General features: G+C 38.1%; 1 protein-coding gene across 1 annotated transcript in view; it reads left to right on the top strand.

Moving 5' to 3' along the window:
* The window catches only part of ARFGEF1 (ARF guanine nucleotide exchange factor 1), a 124,970-nt gene that overhangs the window by 106,152 nt on the left and 1,904 nt on the right, over window positions 1-16,914 (top strand). The window contains exons 33-34 of the mRNA XM_069099547.1: window positions 11,253-11,391; window positions 13,559-13,676. Of these exons, the coding sequence (XP_068955648.1) occupies window positions 11,253-11,391; window positions 13,559-13,676 (257 nt within the window). The remainder of the gene's footprint in view (window positions 1-11,252; window positions 11,392-13,558; window positions 13,677-16,914) is intronic.

Raw genomic sequence — 16,914 nt, 5'->3', positions numbered from 1 at the left:
TGACTATATAAACCAGCCTCATGATCTGATTGCCCGAAATGTTCATGTGGTCTTAGACTGCATTAGTGCAGACCCTTTAGTCTGTGAAGCATTTGAATAAAATAGAGAGGTTTAGCCCAGAGAAAATGTAGGAATGCTGTTTATGTGTTTGAAGGATTGTCATCTAGAAAAATAGATTTACTCTGTTATAGCTGCAGAGGTTTTGAACTAGGAAGCTCCAAGAAGGAAGAACTTTGTCATGGAATAGTCAGAATAGGGGATAGGCTTCCTTACAAAATAATGACTTCCTGGTCACTAAAAATGTTCAAGATGAGTTTGGATAAATTGTCAGATATGTTGTAGATAGGATTTGTGATTCAAGGATGGTTTGGTTTGGATGATCTCTAATATCTTTTATAATTCTAAGATTCTTTGATACAAATGTTACGTAGGTAAGGGAAAAGTTTGGGTGCCTTAATTAGGTTTTTAATGAGACACCTGCATTATGCTCACAGCAAGAGTTAGGAAGACAGTGGTAGTCCAGTGACCCGTTATTTCCCAAACTTAATAGTGATTTCCTCCTTTCTAATGTCATCTCTACCCTTAAGCTCAATTTCAGAAATGTTGGCAGGATTTTCACATTTCCATTGAAAGGAGAGCGACAGTAAAATATTTCATGTTTTACAGCCTGTTTGCAAGATCAGGCTATAAAAGTCATCAGCAAATACAATGAAACATGACAATGACCACCTAATCATGTTTTTAAAATATAATTACACTTTACCACAGACCTACACTGTAACTTGCTCAATCCCCATGTTCTTATTATCTGTGCAAGCCTGTGTGGAAAAGAATCAGGAAAGATTGTATTCACCAAAACTGTCTCTATAACTCAGTTTCCCAAAATACCTGCTGCAGAACCACATTAGATAAAGAGATGATTGTATGTGTTGAGAGTTCCTGGAGGCACATATCAGAAAGTGCTCAAGGAAAGATAAAAGTAAAAAAGATAAAAAGAGCCTGGGAAATCTTAAAAATCAGATTCTTCTCATAATAGCAGACTTTCGTTTCCTGAATTTAATTTATATGAATTCGACAGTAATTCTCTTTTATATAATACTTTAAGGAACAAATTTCCTGTATTACATCAAAAGGATATCGATTTTTCAACTTACACTTCCAAGAATCTCTGCCTTCATCTCTATGGATACTCCCTCCAGCTGTCTAGATGACAGCCCATCCTTACATTCTTGTCCTGTGTGACTTTTGTTCATATACTCCCTATAACTTTTTTCATTGGAAGGGTCCTTACTGTTGAAATTTTAATGTTATATGTTCCCAGAGGGATATATGGACTGTCCGTCAGTTATCCCTCATCACATGATGTACCCACCTCCTTTTCCATTTTTACATCTCTTTGTTATCTTTATGCCACTTCTTATGTGCAATTCTTTATTGGTAATTAAGCTACAACCTGATTGTGCCCACCATGTTGCTTCTTCCCTTTGCCTTTTGTTTCCTGTTTTCTTTAGTTTTTCACAGGTTAGCAACTACCAGCTAACTAATCAGTGAATCAGTAAACATTTATTAAGTACCTGTGCTAATAAGCACTGGGGGGTACAGAGAAAGTCAGATGATGGTCCCAGTCCTCAAGGAGCTCACAATCTAATGTGAAAAACTATGTACAAACAACCTATACATACAGGATAAATTGGGAATAATAAACATAAGGAAAACTCCATAATTAAGAGGTATCAGGAAAGACTTCCTATAGAAGGTAGGATTGTAGCTGCATGGGACTTGAAAGAAGACAGAGAAACCAGGAGATTGACATGAGGAAGGAGAGCATTCCAGACATGGTGGACAGCCAGGGAGAATGTCCAGAGTCAGAAGATGGAGTGTTTTGTTAAAGAACAACAAGGAAACTAGTGTGACTGGATGAAGAGCACATGGGCTGGGAAGTCAGGGAGTGACGTGTGTGTGTAAGCGTAAGAAGAATGGGAAGGTAAGGAAGGACCAGGTTATAAAGGGCTTTCCACATAGCGTCCTCAGAAGATATTAGTGATACATACAAACGACTGATAGAACACTCTTCTATGGTAGCAAAGAACCAAAAACAAAGAGAGTGCCTACACACCTATGGTTTTTGAATGGAATAGAATATCACTGTGTAATAGGAAACGAAGTGTATGAGAAATTCTAAGGAACATAGCAAAGTCTGTATAAACTGGTGCACAGTGAAAAAAGGGGAACCGAAGAACAGTTTACACAATCCCCTACTACAGTATAAATGAAAAGATCACAAAGCAATTCTGAGTAATGGAAAAACCAGTAAAGCCCCTGAAGAAACAATAATGAAACGTGCCTTCCTTCCACATGGTAGAGGACAGAATGTTATGTATACTGTCAAATGTAGTTACAGTATCAGGTTTGTTTGTTTTTTTTTAAAGCAATCGGGGTTAAGTAACTTGCTCAAGGTTACATGGCCAGTTATTTCTGGGTGTGGTGCTGAGTGTCTGAGCCCAGATTCGATACCAGGTCATTCCGACACTGGAGCTGGTGCTCTTACTCGCTGTGCTACCTGGCCACCCTAAGTATCAGGTATTTTTGCTTATTTTTTTTTCTTTTTTCCAGTGAGGGAAAATTCATTATGAAAAAGGATTCTTCTCCCCAAAATGAACTTGATATAAAGAGGAAAAACATCAATAATACATATTTTTACAATAAGATTTTCCCATATTGACAAAAAAATAGGAAAATGGTGTTTAAAAAAAAAAAACCTAAAACTCCCCATTATAGGAAAATCCTGTTTTGTTTTTTAAAATGCTATATTGATGTCTTATATTTTTACATCACAGCCATTTGAGAAGGAAAGAACCCTCCTCCCTTCCAGATTAAACCCTCAAAAAACAAACAATTATTTAACAAAATATCTGATATTCTCTTGTTTCTACTGTGAAGAAAGAGATAACATTTCATTATCTCTTCTCCAGTATTTTTGTTGGTTTCGCTTATTTCATACTGCATATCATCCCATATTTCCTCTGAATTCTGTATTGCTATACAATAACTACATTCATATACCATACTTTTTCCAGCTCTTCACCAATTTTTGAGCATCCCCTTCATTTCAGGCACGAATATTCACATCAGAAGCACTGCATAATTTTCCCACATGCTTTCTTCCTCTCCAGTTTTGGGTTAGTTCACTGTCTTACCTATAGATGTGTCTTTCCAAGATACATGTCCTGATGGTCCAGCCCTATATTCCAATTCTGAAGCATTCTCCCTCTTACTCTTTGCCTCATGGTTTCCCTGGCTTCAAGTCCCAGCTAAAATCTCACCTTCAACAGCAACCATTTAGTTACAGTGCCATAGGGTACCTGTCTCATGGTGCCCTTTTTCTCTGTTCCAGTGACTCAGACTAGTCAGGAGCTATTTGCTTTTATCTGGGAATTCTCCTTTATGTTGCCACAGTGTAGTGGACAAAAATTAAAAAGAAGCCACATTTCCCAAGGGCACTGATATCCATCACTGTCGTGATAGTATAATGTTGACTGCTGAATCAAGCCTTGGTGGGAAGAGGCCCTCAATCTGAAGTAACCCTAAATGCTTATATAAGAGACAAGAACTTCGAGGACAACCAGTCTGCTCAGTTAAAGTTGGGGAAGTATACAGGATGGAGACAGCTCCATGGTTGTGGAGGAAGTTCATAATAGGATAATAACACTTGCTTACCCCATAGTGTACATAGTGTGAGTATTGGATTCTTCTGGTTTTATAGAATCCATATTCTCTACCTCGATATTAAAGGCCCCCATTTACCGAATCATTCACTAATCTCTTTACAGATATAGGACCTAGGACAAACTGTAGCTCTGTAAAACCTAAAATAGCTTCACCAGAAGTTTTTCCCACTGAATTTTTATGCTCCTGTAAGGCCTGTGTTTTTTAATGTCTTATATCCATAAGGACAAAGTTGAGTGGAGTCTTTGACAGGCACCAAGCAGTGGCCAGATTAAATGACCTTGTGGAGCAGTATACAAAGTAGCTGTTCAAACCACTTTTGAAAAGAAGTCGCTTACCACTAGTGCAGATTTGGGAGGGAGGGAGGGAAACATCTTGGAATTCAAATGTAACAAAAAGAAAAGAACATTCAAAAAATAAAAAAAGGAAGAAAGAATTTACTTGCCTGTCACTGGGCCCTTGCTGCTGGTGAACAAAAGGACACATGGTACAGTTGCCCCTTATGAGTTGCGTGATGCAAGATGGTTCCTCCAACAAGATGGGTTCCATTGTTAAATAGAAATTGGATGTTAGTGTCCTTTTACACCTTTCTAATGCTTTACCTCCTCCATTATACCAACGAGTTCCGAGTTCACTCTAAAAGGATGCTCTTCCTTGGTTTACTAATAGTTCTGCCTTTTTTGAAAAAGTCATACAAAATGAGACTTTGAGAGTTATTAATCAGTGGATACCCTCAGGAGTAAAGGTTTGTTCTGGTACTGTTTCCTGGGTCATAGGTTTGGGTTTATCTGAATGACATTGAGTCTGGAAGGAACAGAACTGGACAGTAAATCCTCCCTCCTCCAAGGTCAAGATCAATCAAGGAATTTTATCCATGCCTCCTACCATAATTTTTTTTGGTAGAGCATGCCATTGCTCTTAAGAGATAGCAAACATCCTCTGCTCATTTCTGCCTTCATGATGAAAAGGTTTGAAAGAGCCTATGTGGTGAATGGGAGCATGAGTTAATTAGGGAGGTATAAAAGGATTGCCTATCAACAGTGAGGATCCATTTAGGTTGTTAAGTATAAATTTGTAGTTTACCCACTCTGGATGATTGTCACCACCTTTGCTGAGCAGTAAATATGTAAGAACTAAGGCAGAAAATGGTGTGAGTGGCCCAAGTCTTGGGCAGGGGTACAGCATGATAAGGGGAAAAGGGACTCAGGAGGCTATTATAATAAGTTGAACTGGTTCACTGGGCGGGGAGGGTATGTTTGGGGACAGGAAGAAAGTGTGACTAGTGTAGAGATGATAATCTAGGAAGAACTAAGGGGTTGAGGGATTGAAGGTCACCATGTGCATGAATAGCAAGGTTTGGTAATAGAGATCCAATAAATTGTGATCAAGTACGGGAATTTCAGAGTTCACAAACATGATGGTGGTGTAGCTAGAGGTGATGGCAAGATGAAGGGATGTGCCATCTTCGTGTGTGTCTGATGTGAGGTAAAGGTTTCTAAGTCATGGGAAATGGGTAAGTTGACTTGGGATTTTAAGTGTTTGAGGAAATATCAATGTTGCAGTCTTCTAATATGAGGGCAAGATTTGGGGAACAGGGAAAGATTGTGAGAAGCTGAATTCATTGAGAAAGGAAGAAGAGACGTGTCTGTAGATAGTAGCTACCAGGATTTTGATTATATAGTAGATATGAATTATGTGAACCTCAAGGAAGGAGAGGTTATTGAATCAGTGGTGCTAGGGAAAGAACCTGAAATTGGCCATGGGGAACAAGGAGTATTCTAATTCCCACTACCTGCACCTGTGGGTTGGAGCAAATGAGTGAAAATGCAGCCAGCACTGTAAAGGATAGTCAAGGAGTCTGTGTTATACTGAGGAAACCAGGTCTTGGTGAGAGCCAAAAGATGGAAGGAGTGAGAAAGGAAAAGATATAAGATGAAACCAAGTTTGCTGCCTGTGGAGCAGGCATAATTATATTATGGTTCTCCAGTGTTTATCTATGCTAACTTGCCTGAAGCCAGTTATGTTAAGGTCATATTATTGGTGGAACATGCCCCGGGGGATTATTGGAAACTTGCCTCCAAAAGTGTAGGAACAGTATTTATTCTATAGGCCATAGAAGCAAGGAGAGTATCCTTAAGGCTGTCCTTACTAGACTTAAAGGGCCTAGGGCTCTGACAGGAGTTCTAAACTTGTAACATGGATCTCCTTGGCAGTCTAGAATGTATTGTATTACAAAGGAAGCCAATTATATTGAAATAACGTCGTATTTTAATCCCATCCAATTTTATGGCCTTCCTGATCCACATGTCCCAGAGAGATCTGTGGACACCAAATTAAGAACCCATGTGGTATAAAAAGTCCTGCCTATATCTGGAGTCAGGGCTTTGGAGTTTGTAGTAGAATTGCCATATACTGTTGCTGATTTCCAAGTTGAATGCAGAAGTAGAGGAGAAATAATAGTAGTAGCATGTTATTTTAATGTAATGAGGAATTATACCCTTTTTAGGTTTTTTTTCCAGTATTTTTATTGCTTTTTATGGTTCTTGAAAGATTTATTGTATTCTAATCCCAAACCTGGAATGGTCTGATAGCGTGGACGTTGCCAGAATAGAAGAAATTAACTTTCACACTGAATAAAGTGATCCAAAAATTTTTTCATAGGCTAAAACATTGGGTTGAATCTAATTAAATGAAATTTAATATGGATAAATGTGAAATTCTTGAGTTTAAAAAATGGATTTCACAAGCATAATATGAGGGTGATGTGGTTAGAAAATGATTATTTTGAAAAAGATGTGTGGATTTTAGTGGACTTGTAAACTCAAATGGCAGAAGTATGAGGTGACAACCAAAAAGATGAACTTTGTTTTGGGCTCCGATAAAGGAAGCACAGCTACATGAATACAGAGGTATTATCACTGTGTCTTGCTGTGATTTTTTTTTTTTAGAGTATTGCATTCCGTTTGGGGTATCACAATTTAAGAGGTAAGTGGCTAATTTAGATAGCATCGAGTGGAGGACAGCCAGGGTTGTAGAAGGCCTGGAGTTTGTTCCGTAGGCGGATTGGAGGAGGAAATGGGAATGTTTTACCTGGAGAAGAGAACATCCAGGCCGTCTCTAACATCCAGTTTCCATTATTTAAGGAATAGGTGAAGAAATGGAGTGGCTTAACTTAGGCAGTATTGGTTCCTGCTAAATTGAAGGGAAGGCTGAATGGTGACTTGTTGGGTATCTTAATCAGGCAACCAAAAACAAAGAGTTCAGGTAAGAAGGAACCACAGGCAGGATCATACAAAACTTAGCAGCTACCACTGTAGCTTGCATTATTATTTATGTGTGTGTGTGTGTGTATGAGTGTATGTATGTATGTACTTGGATTATACTATTCCAGCAGAAAAAAGGTAAAGGCTTACAACCAAGAATAACTTGCCCTGCGAAAACTGAATATGATCCTACAGGAAAATAAAAGGATCTTTAATGAAATAGAGAATCCTCAAGAATTCCTGAAGAAAGAACCAGATCTGAGGAGCTTTGTGATGCAAACACAGGAGAGAAAAACTAGAATGAGAAATACTTGAGCATTTGGAGAGGGATATATCATGATAAAGTATTTACATTCTAAGATCAAAATGGGTACACAATTTAGACATAAAGAGTGAAACTGTAAGCAAATTAGGAGAGCAAGGAATAGTTTACCTGTCAGATCTGTGGAGAAGGGAAGAATTTATGACCAAACAAGAGATAGAAAACATTATGAAATGCAAAATGGATGGTTTTGATTATATTAAATTAGAAGCAAAGCCAATGCAACCAAGATTAGAAAAGAAGCAGAAAGCTGGGAAACAATTTTTACAGCCAGTGTCTCTGATAAAGGCCTCATTTCTAAAATATATAAAGAATTGAGTCAAATCTATAAGAATACAAGTCACTCCCCAATTGATAAATGGTCAAAGGATATGAACAGGCAGTTTTCAGATGAAGAAATTAAAGCTATCTATAATCATGTGAAAAAAAATGCTCTAAATCGATATTGATTAGAAAAATGAAAATTAAAACAACTTTGAGGTAGCATATCACACCTATCAAATTGGCTAACATGACAGAACAGGAAAATGATAAATGTTGGAGAAGATGGGGAAAAATTGGAACACTAATGCATTTTTGAAAGTTGTGAACTGATCCAACCATTCTGGAGAACAACTTGGAACTATGCCCAAAGGGCTATTATACTGTGTATGCCCTATACCACTACTAGGTCCATATCCCAAAGAGATCATAATAAAGGGGAAAAGACCCACATATACAAAAACATTTATAGCACCTCTTTTTGTGGTGGCAGAGAACTGGAAATAGAGGGGATGCCCATCAGTTGGGGAATGGCTCAACAAGTTATGGTATATGAATATAATGGAATGCTATTGTTTCATAAGAAATGGTGAGCAGATGGATTTCAGAAAAACCTAGAGAGACTTGCATGAAGTGATGCTGAGTGAAGCGAGCAGAGCCAGAACATTGTGTGATGACCAACTTTGTTAGACTTGGCTCCTCTGAGCAATGTAAGAATCTAGAACAACTCCAAAAGACTCATGATGGAAAATGCTTCCCACATCCAGAGAAAGAACTATGCAGATCAAAGCAAACTGTTTTCTCTTTCTTATGTTGTTTTTTGTTTTTTCTTTCTCATGGTTTTACCTTTTGTTCTGATTCTTCTTTCACAATATGACCAATGTGAAAATGTTTAATATGATCGTACATGTGTAGCCTATATCAGATTGCATGCCATCTTGGGGAGAGGGGAAGGGAGGGAGGGGAGAAAACTTAGAATTCAAAATCTTATAAAAGTGAGTGTTGCAAACTTTAAAAAGTACATAATTTTTTAGAAATATGAAAAAATAAAGTACCTATATTCTAATTAAAGAAACAAGTATTCCTTTAGAAAACCTATTGTCTTCATATGGTCATTAAGAGAATACAGTTAAGACAGAGGGTGGTTTTTGTTCTGTTTTGATAGTCTTAAGGGGAAAAAAGAAGGGAATAGGGAATGTACTAGGAAAGAAGGGGAGAAAATTTTCTATCTAATATGATCAAGGTATGGAAAGTGAGTTTGTAAAGATAAAGGGACAAGGGAAATGGGGTTGTTCATCTGAACAGTTTGAAAGTTAAACACACATGCATGTGTGCATATAGACATATATATGTATATATATGCCCACAAAAAGTTTGGTATAGAAATACCTTCGATTCAATAGTGAAATAGATAAGGACATGCTGGGGGTTGGAAGGATTGAGGGAGGGTAGAATCTGTGAGACATTAAAAAAATAATAATAAACTCCCAGGGATTAGATGATGGATCCTCAAGGAAAGAGTAAAATCCTGTAATGCTGGTGGGCCATGGGGGAAGAAAAAAAGAGCTGAGGAATGGAAACTCTGTGTGTGTGTGTGTGTGTGTGTGTGTGTGTGTGTGTGTGTGTGTGTGTGTGTGTGTGTATGAGGCCAGTATGGAGGGAAATATACAATCCAATGATCATAATTGTGAATGAAATAAACTCACCCATAAAATGGAAAAAGATATCAAAATAGATTAGAAAGCTTCTTGTGTACAAGAAGCTCTTTAAAAATATATTTTCTTAGTTGCCCTTTTTTTGGGTAGTAATAACTTCAGTGATATTTTTCTAACATTTTAGTGTCTTCCCCCCATCCCCTGTTTATATGCTACTTTATAGGAAACAGCCACAATCACCCATTGTTTGTACTCACACAGGAAATGCAAACTGAACTCTCAGTATTAGTATGAAAGATATAATTAGAAAGGGAAATCTTCTGGCCCTATAAAATGCAAATAATTTTTGTGCTTTCTACTATTACTATGAACCTAGTCTCTTTGTAATGTGAGTCATTATAACAAGTTACTATTTTTTAAGGTAAATTTTGTTCCTTTGTTACAGAAAACCTATAAGTAAACCAAGCCCAAAAAGAAATAATGAGTCTGTCATTTTTTTAAAAGATGGTTTTCTCTCGAATAACATTTGCCCAGTGGAGCACAGTTCACATTAATCAAAATTACATTTTTTCCTCTTGTAGTTGTGTCAGTTGTATCCAACTCTTTGTAACTCCATTTGGGGGTGATTTGCCATTTCCTTCTGCAACTTATTTTACAGATGAAGAAACTGAGGCAGACAGAGTTAAGTGACTTGCCCAGGATCATACATCTGTAGTATCTGGAAGGTGTCTGGAGCTGGATTTGAATTCAGGAAGATGATTCTTCCTGACTCCAGGCCCAGCACTTTATCCACATGTCACCTAGCTGTTTTTCTCTGATCTCCATTAAAGTCCTTTGATGTGCTTTGGTAGCACAAATATGACCTAGAAATATAAGCTTGGTAGGTGCTTCTATTTGCAAAAGGCAGTCAAGTAGGGCCTGGTGACAAACAGATTATATCTCTTTCTCCAAAGGAAGCTGAACTAAATTTAGAGAAGCTACCCCCAGGTTGAATTTTTCAGCCAGAACTGAAACTCTCAAAAGATTTGTCTGTCAAGTTACATGCAGTTCACAGACATAGACCTCTATCATCCATATCTGTGCTTTTGTACTGACTGTCCCCCAGTAGCTGATGTGTTTTCCCCTATTGACCTCCATCTCTTGGAATCTCTCGTTCCCTTTCATGTTCAGCTTAAACACCACCATCTGCATAAGGCCTTCCTTGTCCTCCCAAACCACTAATGGCTTCCCTCTGCCAGTGTCACTTTGTATCTCTTTATATATGTTCTGTATATACATATATGTGTGTGTGTGGTGTCTTCTCTTCCCCCTCTTTTAGAATGTAAGCTCATTGAGGGCAGGGATTACTTCTCATTTTTCTTTGTATCCCCAGTGGCTAGCATCGTGCCTATACAAGGTCAGTACTGAATAATGCTTGTCATAATTCTGGGTCAACAAAAGGAATATCTATAATATTCAAACTTTGAAACGTTGAAATGGTATCTTTGATGCTTTATTTTTCTGCCCCCCCCCCATTCTGCTCCCTAGCTGATGTTTATCTTAATTCAACAAATATTTGATAATGGCCTGTCTTGAGAAGTGCTTTACCATCTTGGAATGGTAAAGGATGTTCCTGGAAGTAGTCTTAGTTAATTCACACAGGAGTGGTCATGACCCTAAACCATCCTTGAGCCATTTGTCTTTTAAAAGTGGTTTGAAATTCTGTGGGAGAATTTCTGAAGGTAGTACAGAATAACATGAAGGATGCAAGCAATACTGAGACCCAAGGGCTTTTTCGTCAGTGTCTGCCTGCAGGACTCAGCTCCCTCACATAACTTTCCACTGCTCTCACTGCACTGGGGGGCCAGTCAGCTGGTCAGTTTTTAGTATAGCCAAAAGCCTCTTGTGCCTGTCTATCCTTCTCCAGTCTCAAAATTTGCTGGGCCTAAAATTGCTCTGGGTCTTAAAATGAACCTATAGAAACTAGTAAATGAAAATCTTTCTGTTAAAGTCAGATGACACTTGACAATCTTTCTTTTCCTGCAGGTTTCAAAGGGAAATCTAAGCCCAATCTTCTCAAACAAGAGACTAGTAGTCTAGCATGTGGATTACGAATTCTTTTCCGAATGTACATGGATGAGAACCGAACCAGCGCATGGGAAGAAGTCCAGCAGAGGCTCTTAAAGTAGGACACGGATAGTAATTATGATTCTTCTCATTTCCTTAGAAATATAGCAGACATAAAAATCACTTTAAAATGTCGTGATTACATTTTTATAATCATTTTCTCTACATCTCCATTTGTACAGAGAATACATTTAGTGTTGAAAAACTAACATGCATTTATGAAAAATGTTTAATTATTTCACTGATTAAAAGTCTTTACTCAGAAATTTTAAATTCAACACAAATGTGAAAATTTTTATCTGAAAACAGGGTTCCTGCTGCATTGGTTTTAGTGTTTACTTATAGAGGGAATTCCTGTGTTATTTAAATAAACCAAAGAGAATAGCAGAAGATTTTAAAGCAAGAAGCCCCCAAGGAGTTCACTCAGAAGTTGCTTAATGAAATGCACCAACTTTATCGTTTTTCAACTTGAACTGAAAAATTTTTAAGTTTATGACTGACCCAGTATAGTGAACACTTCAAGATGAATCAGTGCTATATCTCTAGGTTCCTGTAGGTTTTTCTTTTGTTTGTTTGTTTGTTTTGTTTGTGGAGGACAATTGGGGTTAAGTGACTTGCCCAATGTCACACAGCTAGGGTTTTTTCTTTAAAAAGAATTGATCAGGTTCTCTCCCCTATTTTAACTTCTACATATCTGTTACCTATTTTAACTTTACATATGGCAACAAATATCTCTCAGAACAAATGATCTTATGGTAAATCAGAGGCTAGGATAGGAAAGAGGAGAGACAGCCATGCTCAAAGTTGAGCTATCCAAATGAGATTTATCGAAGGATATTCTTCATCCAGCATAAATTTGATTAGCAAGAGGAATAGCAATTCCAAAAATAGCCTCTCAGTTTTCTTCTTGTTTACAGGAAAGGTCCTATCTCTGATGTGGGAGGGACTTGTCCTTACTTTTTCTTGGCTAAATAGGGGTAAGGGATGGGATTATAATGCTCATTTCTCCTATTCCTGCTCAAGGTTCTTTAAAAGGGGTACTGAAAGTCCATTATCTGTAATCTTGGGTGATATGGACTTGTTTGGGCCCAGAGGGGCATTTGCTCCTGGACTAAGGACTTTGGAGACAGAAGAGATCTTCTTGGCTAGATAAAGGGGTATAATGCAAAAAATAATTAAACACAATTAAAACTATGTAGGCATGACAAATAATAAATAAACGGTATGGACACAAATATCTAGTCAGAAAACAAACTCCACTGACTCTATATTTTATTACCATTAGAATTAAATATAGATTCTCTTGTGTAAAGCTCTTCCAGACTTGATGCAAACTTACCTTTCCAGGTTCCGGATCCAGTAATCCTGTTCATGTTCTTTTTGGTCTAGCCAATGTGGCTATCTTGCTGTTTCTCCCATGTCACACTGGACCCTCCCCTCCCTTTGTATTAGGGGTCCCCCATTGCTCACAGTTGCAATGCCCATCCCCTCCTCACCTCTACCCATTAGAGCTTCCAAAGGCCACTCCTCCATGAAGCCCAAGATGAACAACTCCTCACCTGTGGGGGCCTCCTCTGCCCAAAAAGGGACTGCATGGATTTTATCGGTGCTACAGTGCCTAGCACACTGCTTGGCATATAGTAAATGTTGAATGAATGCTTGTTGATTGTCAGACCTTTAGGGTTCCATGGAAATTGTCTACCTATAAATTGTTCGGCCAAACTGCTCTCCTTGTTTAAAACTGATTGTTTTTAAACCTTTCTCCTTACCTTCAATTTCAGTATCCTGTTGTATTTTTAATTGCAGTTTCATTGGTGTCAGGAGTTCACTGTCAGGAACTTCTGCCAGAGCAGATCAGAATCTTCTAATTTACAATCTTAGAGGGTTGACCTGGGCTTTAAAATGGTAGGTGACTTGTCCAGGCCCATGAAGCCAGTTTTAGGTCAGAGGCAAAGTTTTAACTCAAGTCAGTCAATAAACATTTATTGAGTGTATTGTGTGTGGTAAGCACTGCCTTCTTGGCTATGAGGTCTATATTGAATTTTCTTTCCCCATTCTCTCTTCTGGCTTCCCCCCCTCTCTTTGTCTCTTTCTCTCTCTCCTTTCCCCTTCTCTTGGCTTCATGTTCAATTCTACAACAAGCATTTATTAAGCTTACAGTCTTCTAGGGTGCTGTGTGTGTGTGTAGGTATTTTTGACATAAATTGTATCTTCTCTTTTTGTAGTGTCTGCAGTGAAGCACTTAGTTATTTCCTAACTCTTACATCAGAAAGTCACCGGGAAGCCTGGACTAATTTACTGCTTTTGTTCCTAACCAAGGTTCTAAAGATAAGTGACAATAGGGTAAGTATTAGTATAGAAATGTTTCTTTTGTTCCATCCTTAAAAATGGTATTGGTTCTAGTTTTGATTATGAAAATTGATAATATTGTGAATTTGAGGAAGAAATGTCATTCTGTAGGCTTGTTGCTATTCAGATTTAGTTCATAAATACCATTCATTGAAAACCATTCCAGCTCTAAAGAGGGATCAGGAACTGCATTTGAACCATATTGAGGTTTCTGTGCAGCACCTTCCTCCCTTCCTTCTTCAGTCTTCACTGCTTCTCTGACTTGCCCCATGGATGGAGATTTGCTTCTTGTCACTTAACTGTGTCAGTCAGCATTTTTAAGCACCTACTTTGTGCAGGGCTGCATATATCTGGAGGAGTTATAAAAACATAAGAGGAAATGAGGCCCTAAACTAGTGATGCTAGTGGCAATGACTAGAGGTATGGGTGGGGGGAGTGTCAGGGGGACTTTGTGACTGTTTGGATGTGTGGGAAAAACACAAAGGAAGGTTCAGTGATGAGTCCCAGGTTAAAAACATGGATGATAGGAAAAATGATGATGCCACAGAGAAGAAAAATCAAAGATTGGTGGCAACAGAAATGAGCTTAGCATTGGACATGTTGAACTTGAGGCACCAGTGGGATATCTGAAAGGGCATCTGTCTCATTGAAAAATGAGAGTAGAGGCACTTCTACAATTATCTGATTAGATTCTCACAACAACCCTGGGAGGGAGGTGCTGTTATCATCCCCATTGGACAGTTTAAAAAAACAACAAACAGGCACAAAGATCAAGTAACTTGCCTGGAGTCAAATCAAAGGCTGGATTTGAACTCCAGGCCCAGAGCTCTATAAACTGTGTCACCCTGCTGCCTAATAAAACCTTTATTTCAGATCCCATTGCTATCCCCCAAGATCTCTTGAGGAGTTTGCAGGCTTGTTGGAAGATTCAGCATATCAGTATCCTCAGGTTTTTTTTTTTTTGCCCCTGACTTGACCAATGTTATTGTTTTATACCAGTAAGTCCAGGTCTTAACACTTTAGTCCCTTTCAGGTTTCACACTGCCACTACCTATCCTTGCTTACCTGGATCCCCAAACTACATCGGCTGCAAAGAAAAGACCTTAGTGCTTCTTGAACCCAAAGCTACCTGACTAGAGTTTCAGGGGTTTTTCCATCTTTTACCTCTTTTGGAGTGATATAGCCCAATAGTAGGCTGCTCTCCTCATGTCTTGTTCTGACTGACCTTCTTAAACAAATTTTTATAGGCCAGTTGTTGGGTTTGGGTTTTTTTTTTTTTTTTTTGGCAAATTACCCTTGATGAAAAAGTTATCTCTTTCCCCACCCTCTGTTCTCTCAGCCATATGGCCTGAGCATGACTTCATGGTGGTTTCTGCCAAACTAAATTAGTTTCCCATTCATAACTTTGGCTTCCAGATGGGTACACCTATTGGCTGAGCCAATATTGCAAAAAGACCAATACAAAGAAGTGATTAGTTCCCTTTTACATATGAGTTGCCTGTCCCAGCACATTCCCTCTTGCTAAGGGGTACATCCTGAAAACGTAACTCTGATAACTTATAGCACCAAAGTAAAAAAAACCCACAAAGTCATTAACATATTCTCTTGCCTCTCTCCCTATATAACACACCATTCATAAGAGATCAGAGGAGAGTAGGCTGGAAATCCTAGGGAGCAATGTCAAGTGAATCTTTAAAAGTGGCAAACAATGGAGTCATGGAGCTAAAATTAGGAAGAGGATTAGGAGAACAGGAAGAAGTCTGGGGAACTGGAGGTTAAAATAAGGACAAAGAACTGGATTGGTGAGAAAGTAGGTAAGGATTGGATGGATGGACGGACGGACGGACGGACGGATGGATGGATGTGGTCTGAGACCAGAATAGAAGAAAGGTTGTTTGGAGGTGGTTGTTCCATGTGGTGGTGAGATCTAAAGTGTGGCTTTATTCTTGTGTAGGCTAAGTGAGATGAAGAATGGAAGTCATTGAAATTAAGGAATTTTGCAGAAGTTGGAGGGGAGATCCTCCACATGACTTTAAATCCCTGAGCCTCAGGTGTGGTATAGAGAAGAACAAAAGTCATGTATTAGGTGCTAAAATTCTTTGTGGAGGTTGGAACAATGACCTTGAAGGGACTGGTCAACTATTATACCTAAAATTAAAAGACTAATATATAATCAGATTTCATGGTATTTTATCTTGAGTTTTATAACAAAACAGAAAATCATTTGTAAGCTATAGCAGGGAAGGGAATAGATTTATTTGAAAGTAGCAGGCATTCAGTGAGTCTACATTCAAATCCAGGGGTAATTTATCCAAATAAATCTCATTAACTATAGGTAAAATGTAGCTTCTCACCTAGAATTCCTAAAGTTGAGGGGAAGAGTACTTCAACTTGAACTTTGATCTCTCTAAAGGCACTATAGAGGGATGGGGTAAAGAGGAAGAAGGTGACCAGCTACTAAATAAAGTCAATATTAGGAGATAGGAAGAGTGACCTTGGAGATCAGTAGTATAATCAATCAGTCCCTTAAGGCAGTCGATCAGTAACGGAAAAGCAGCCTGAATCCCAGAATGAAAAGTCTGGAGCTGCTCCAGGGTATACAGAAGTCAAATCAAAGTGGCAGTGGTATCTCTTGTCTCTTAAGGAGCATGCAGCATAGGCATGGGCAGAATGTTTTATCCGAATGTAAGAACAGAAAGGCAGTTGGATGTAGTAGAATGAAATTAGGAAGACCTTGATTAAAGTCCTGCAGTGGTACCTGCTAGCTCTATAAGTATGGGGCAAGTTGTTTATACCCAGTGGGCACCTCTGTCAGGACTATAATTCTGTTGGACAAAAAATGATTTTTTAAAAACCTTTTGCTTATTTTGTGGGTTAGGATAAATAAATGTTTCATACATTCCCATAAAATTCTTATAGGGAAATGTAGAGGACAGAAAATGTAGACACTAGATCAGTTTAAGAAAACAAGGGTATATGCTTTTGTCATTGCATATTTTAGCTGGCCAAATGGAGCAAGATTTTGCCAGAATCTATGCCAAAATATTTTAAAACTTTAATGAAAAACTTAAATGATCCAACTTAGACATAAAATATATAAAAAGCTATATACTATAGCTATACTGTACTATATACATAGTTTGATTTTTTTTAACTTTCTCTAAATACTGAGGAAAATCATTAAATTTATTATAGGGAAAAAATAAAGTGATTTATTTTATAAAATAGATTT

This window comes from Petaurus breviceps, unplaced genomic scaffold (genome assembly GCF_028583685.1).
Source record: "Petaurus breviceps papuanus isolate PSGF00001 unplaced genomic scaffold, PetGlider_PUasm1.0 38, whole genome shotgun sequence".
In the NCBI taxonomy this organism is placed as follows: Eukaryota; Metazoa; Chordata; class Mammalia; order Diprotodontia; family Petauridae; genus Petaurus; species Petaurus breviceps.
Note: the sequence above shows the minus strand (reverse complement) of the source record. Positions and strands in the feature narration are given on the sequence as shown.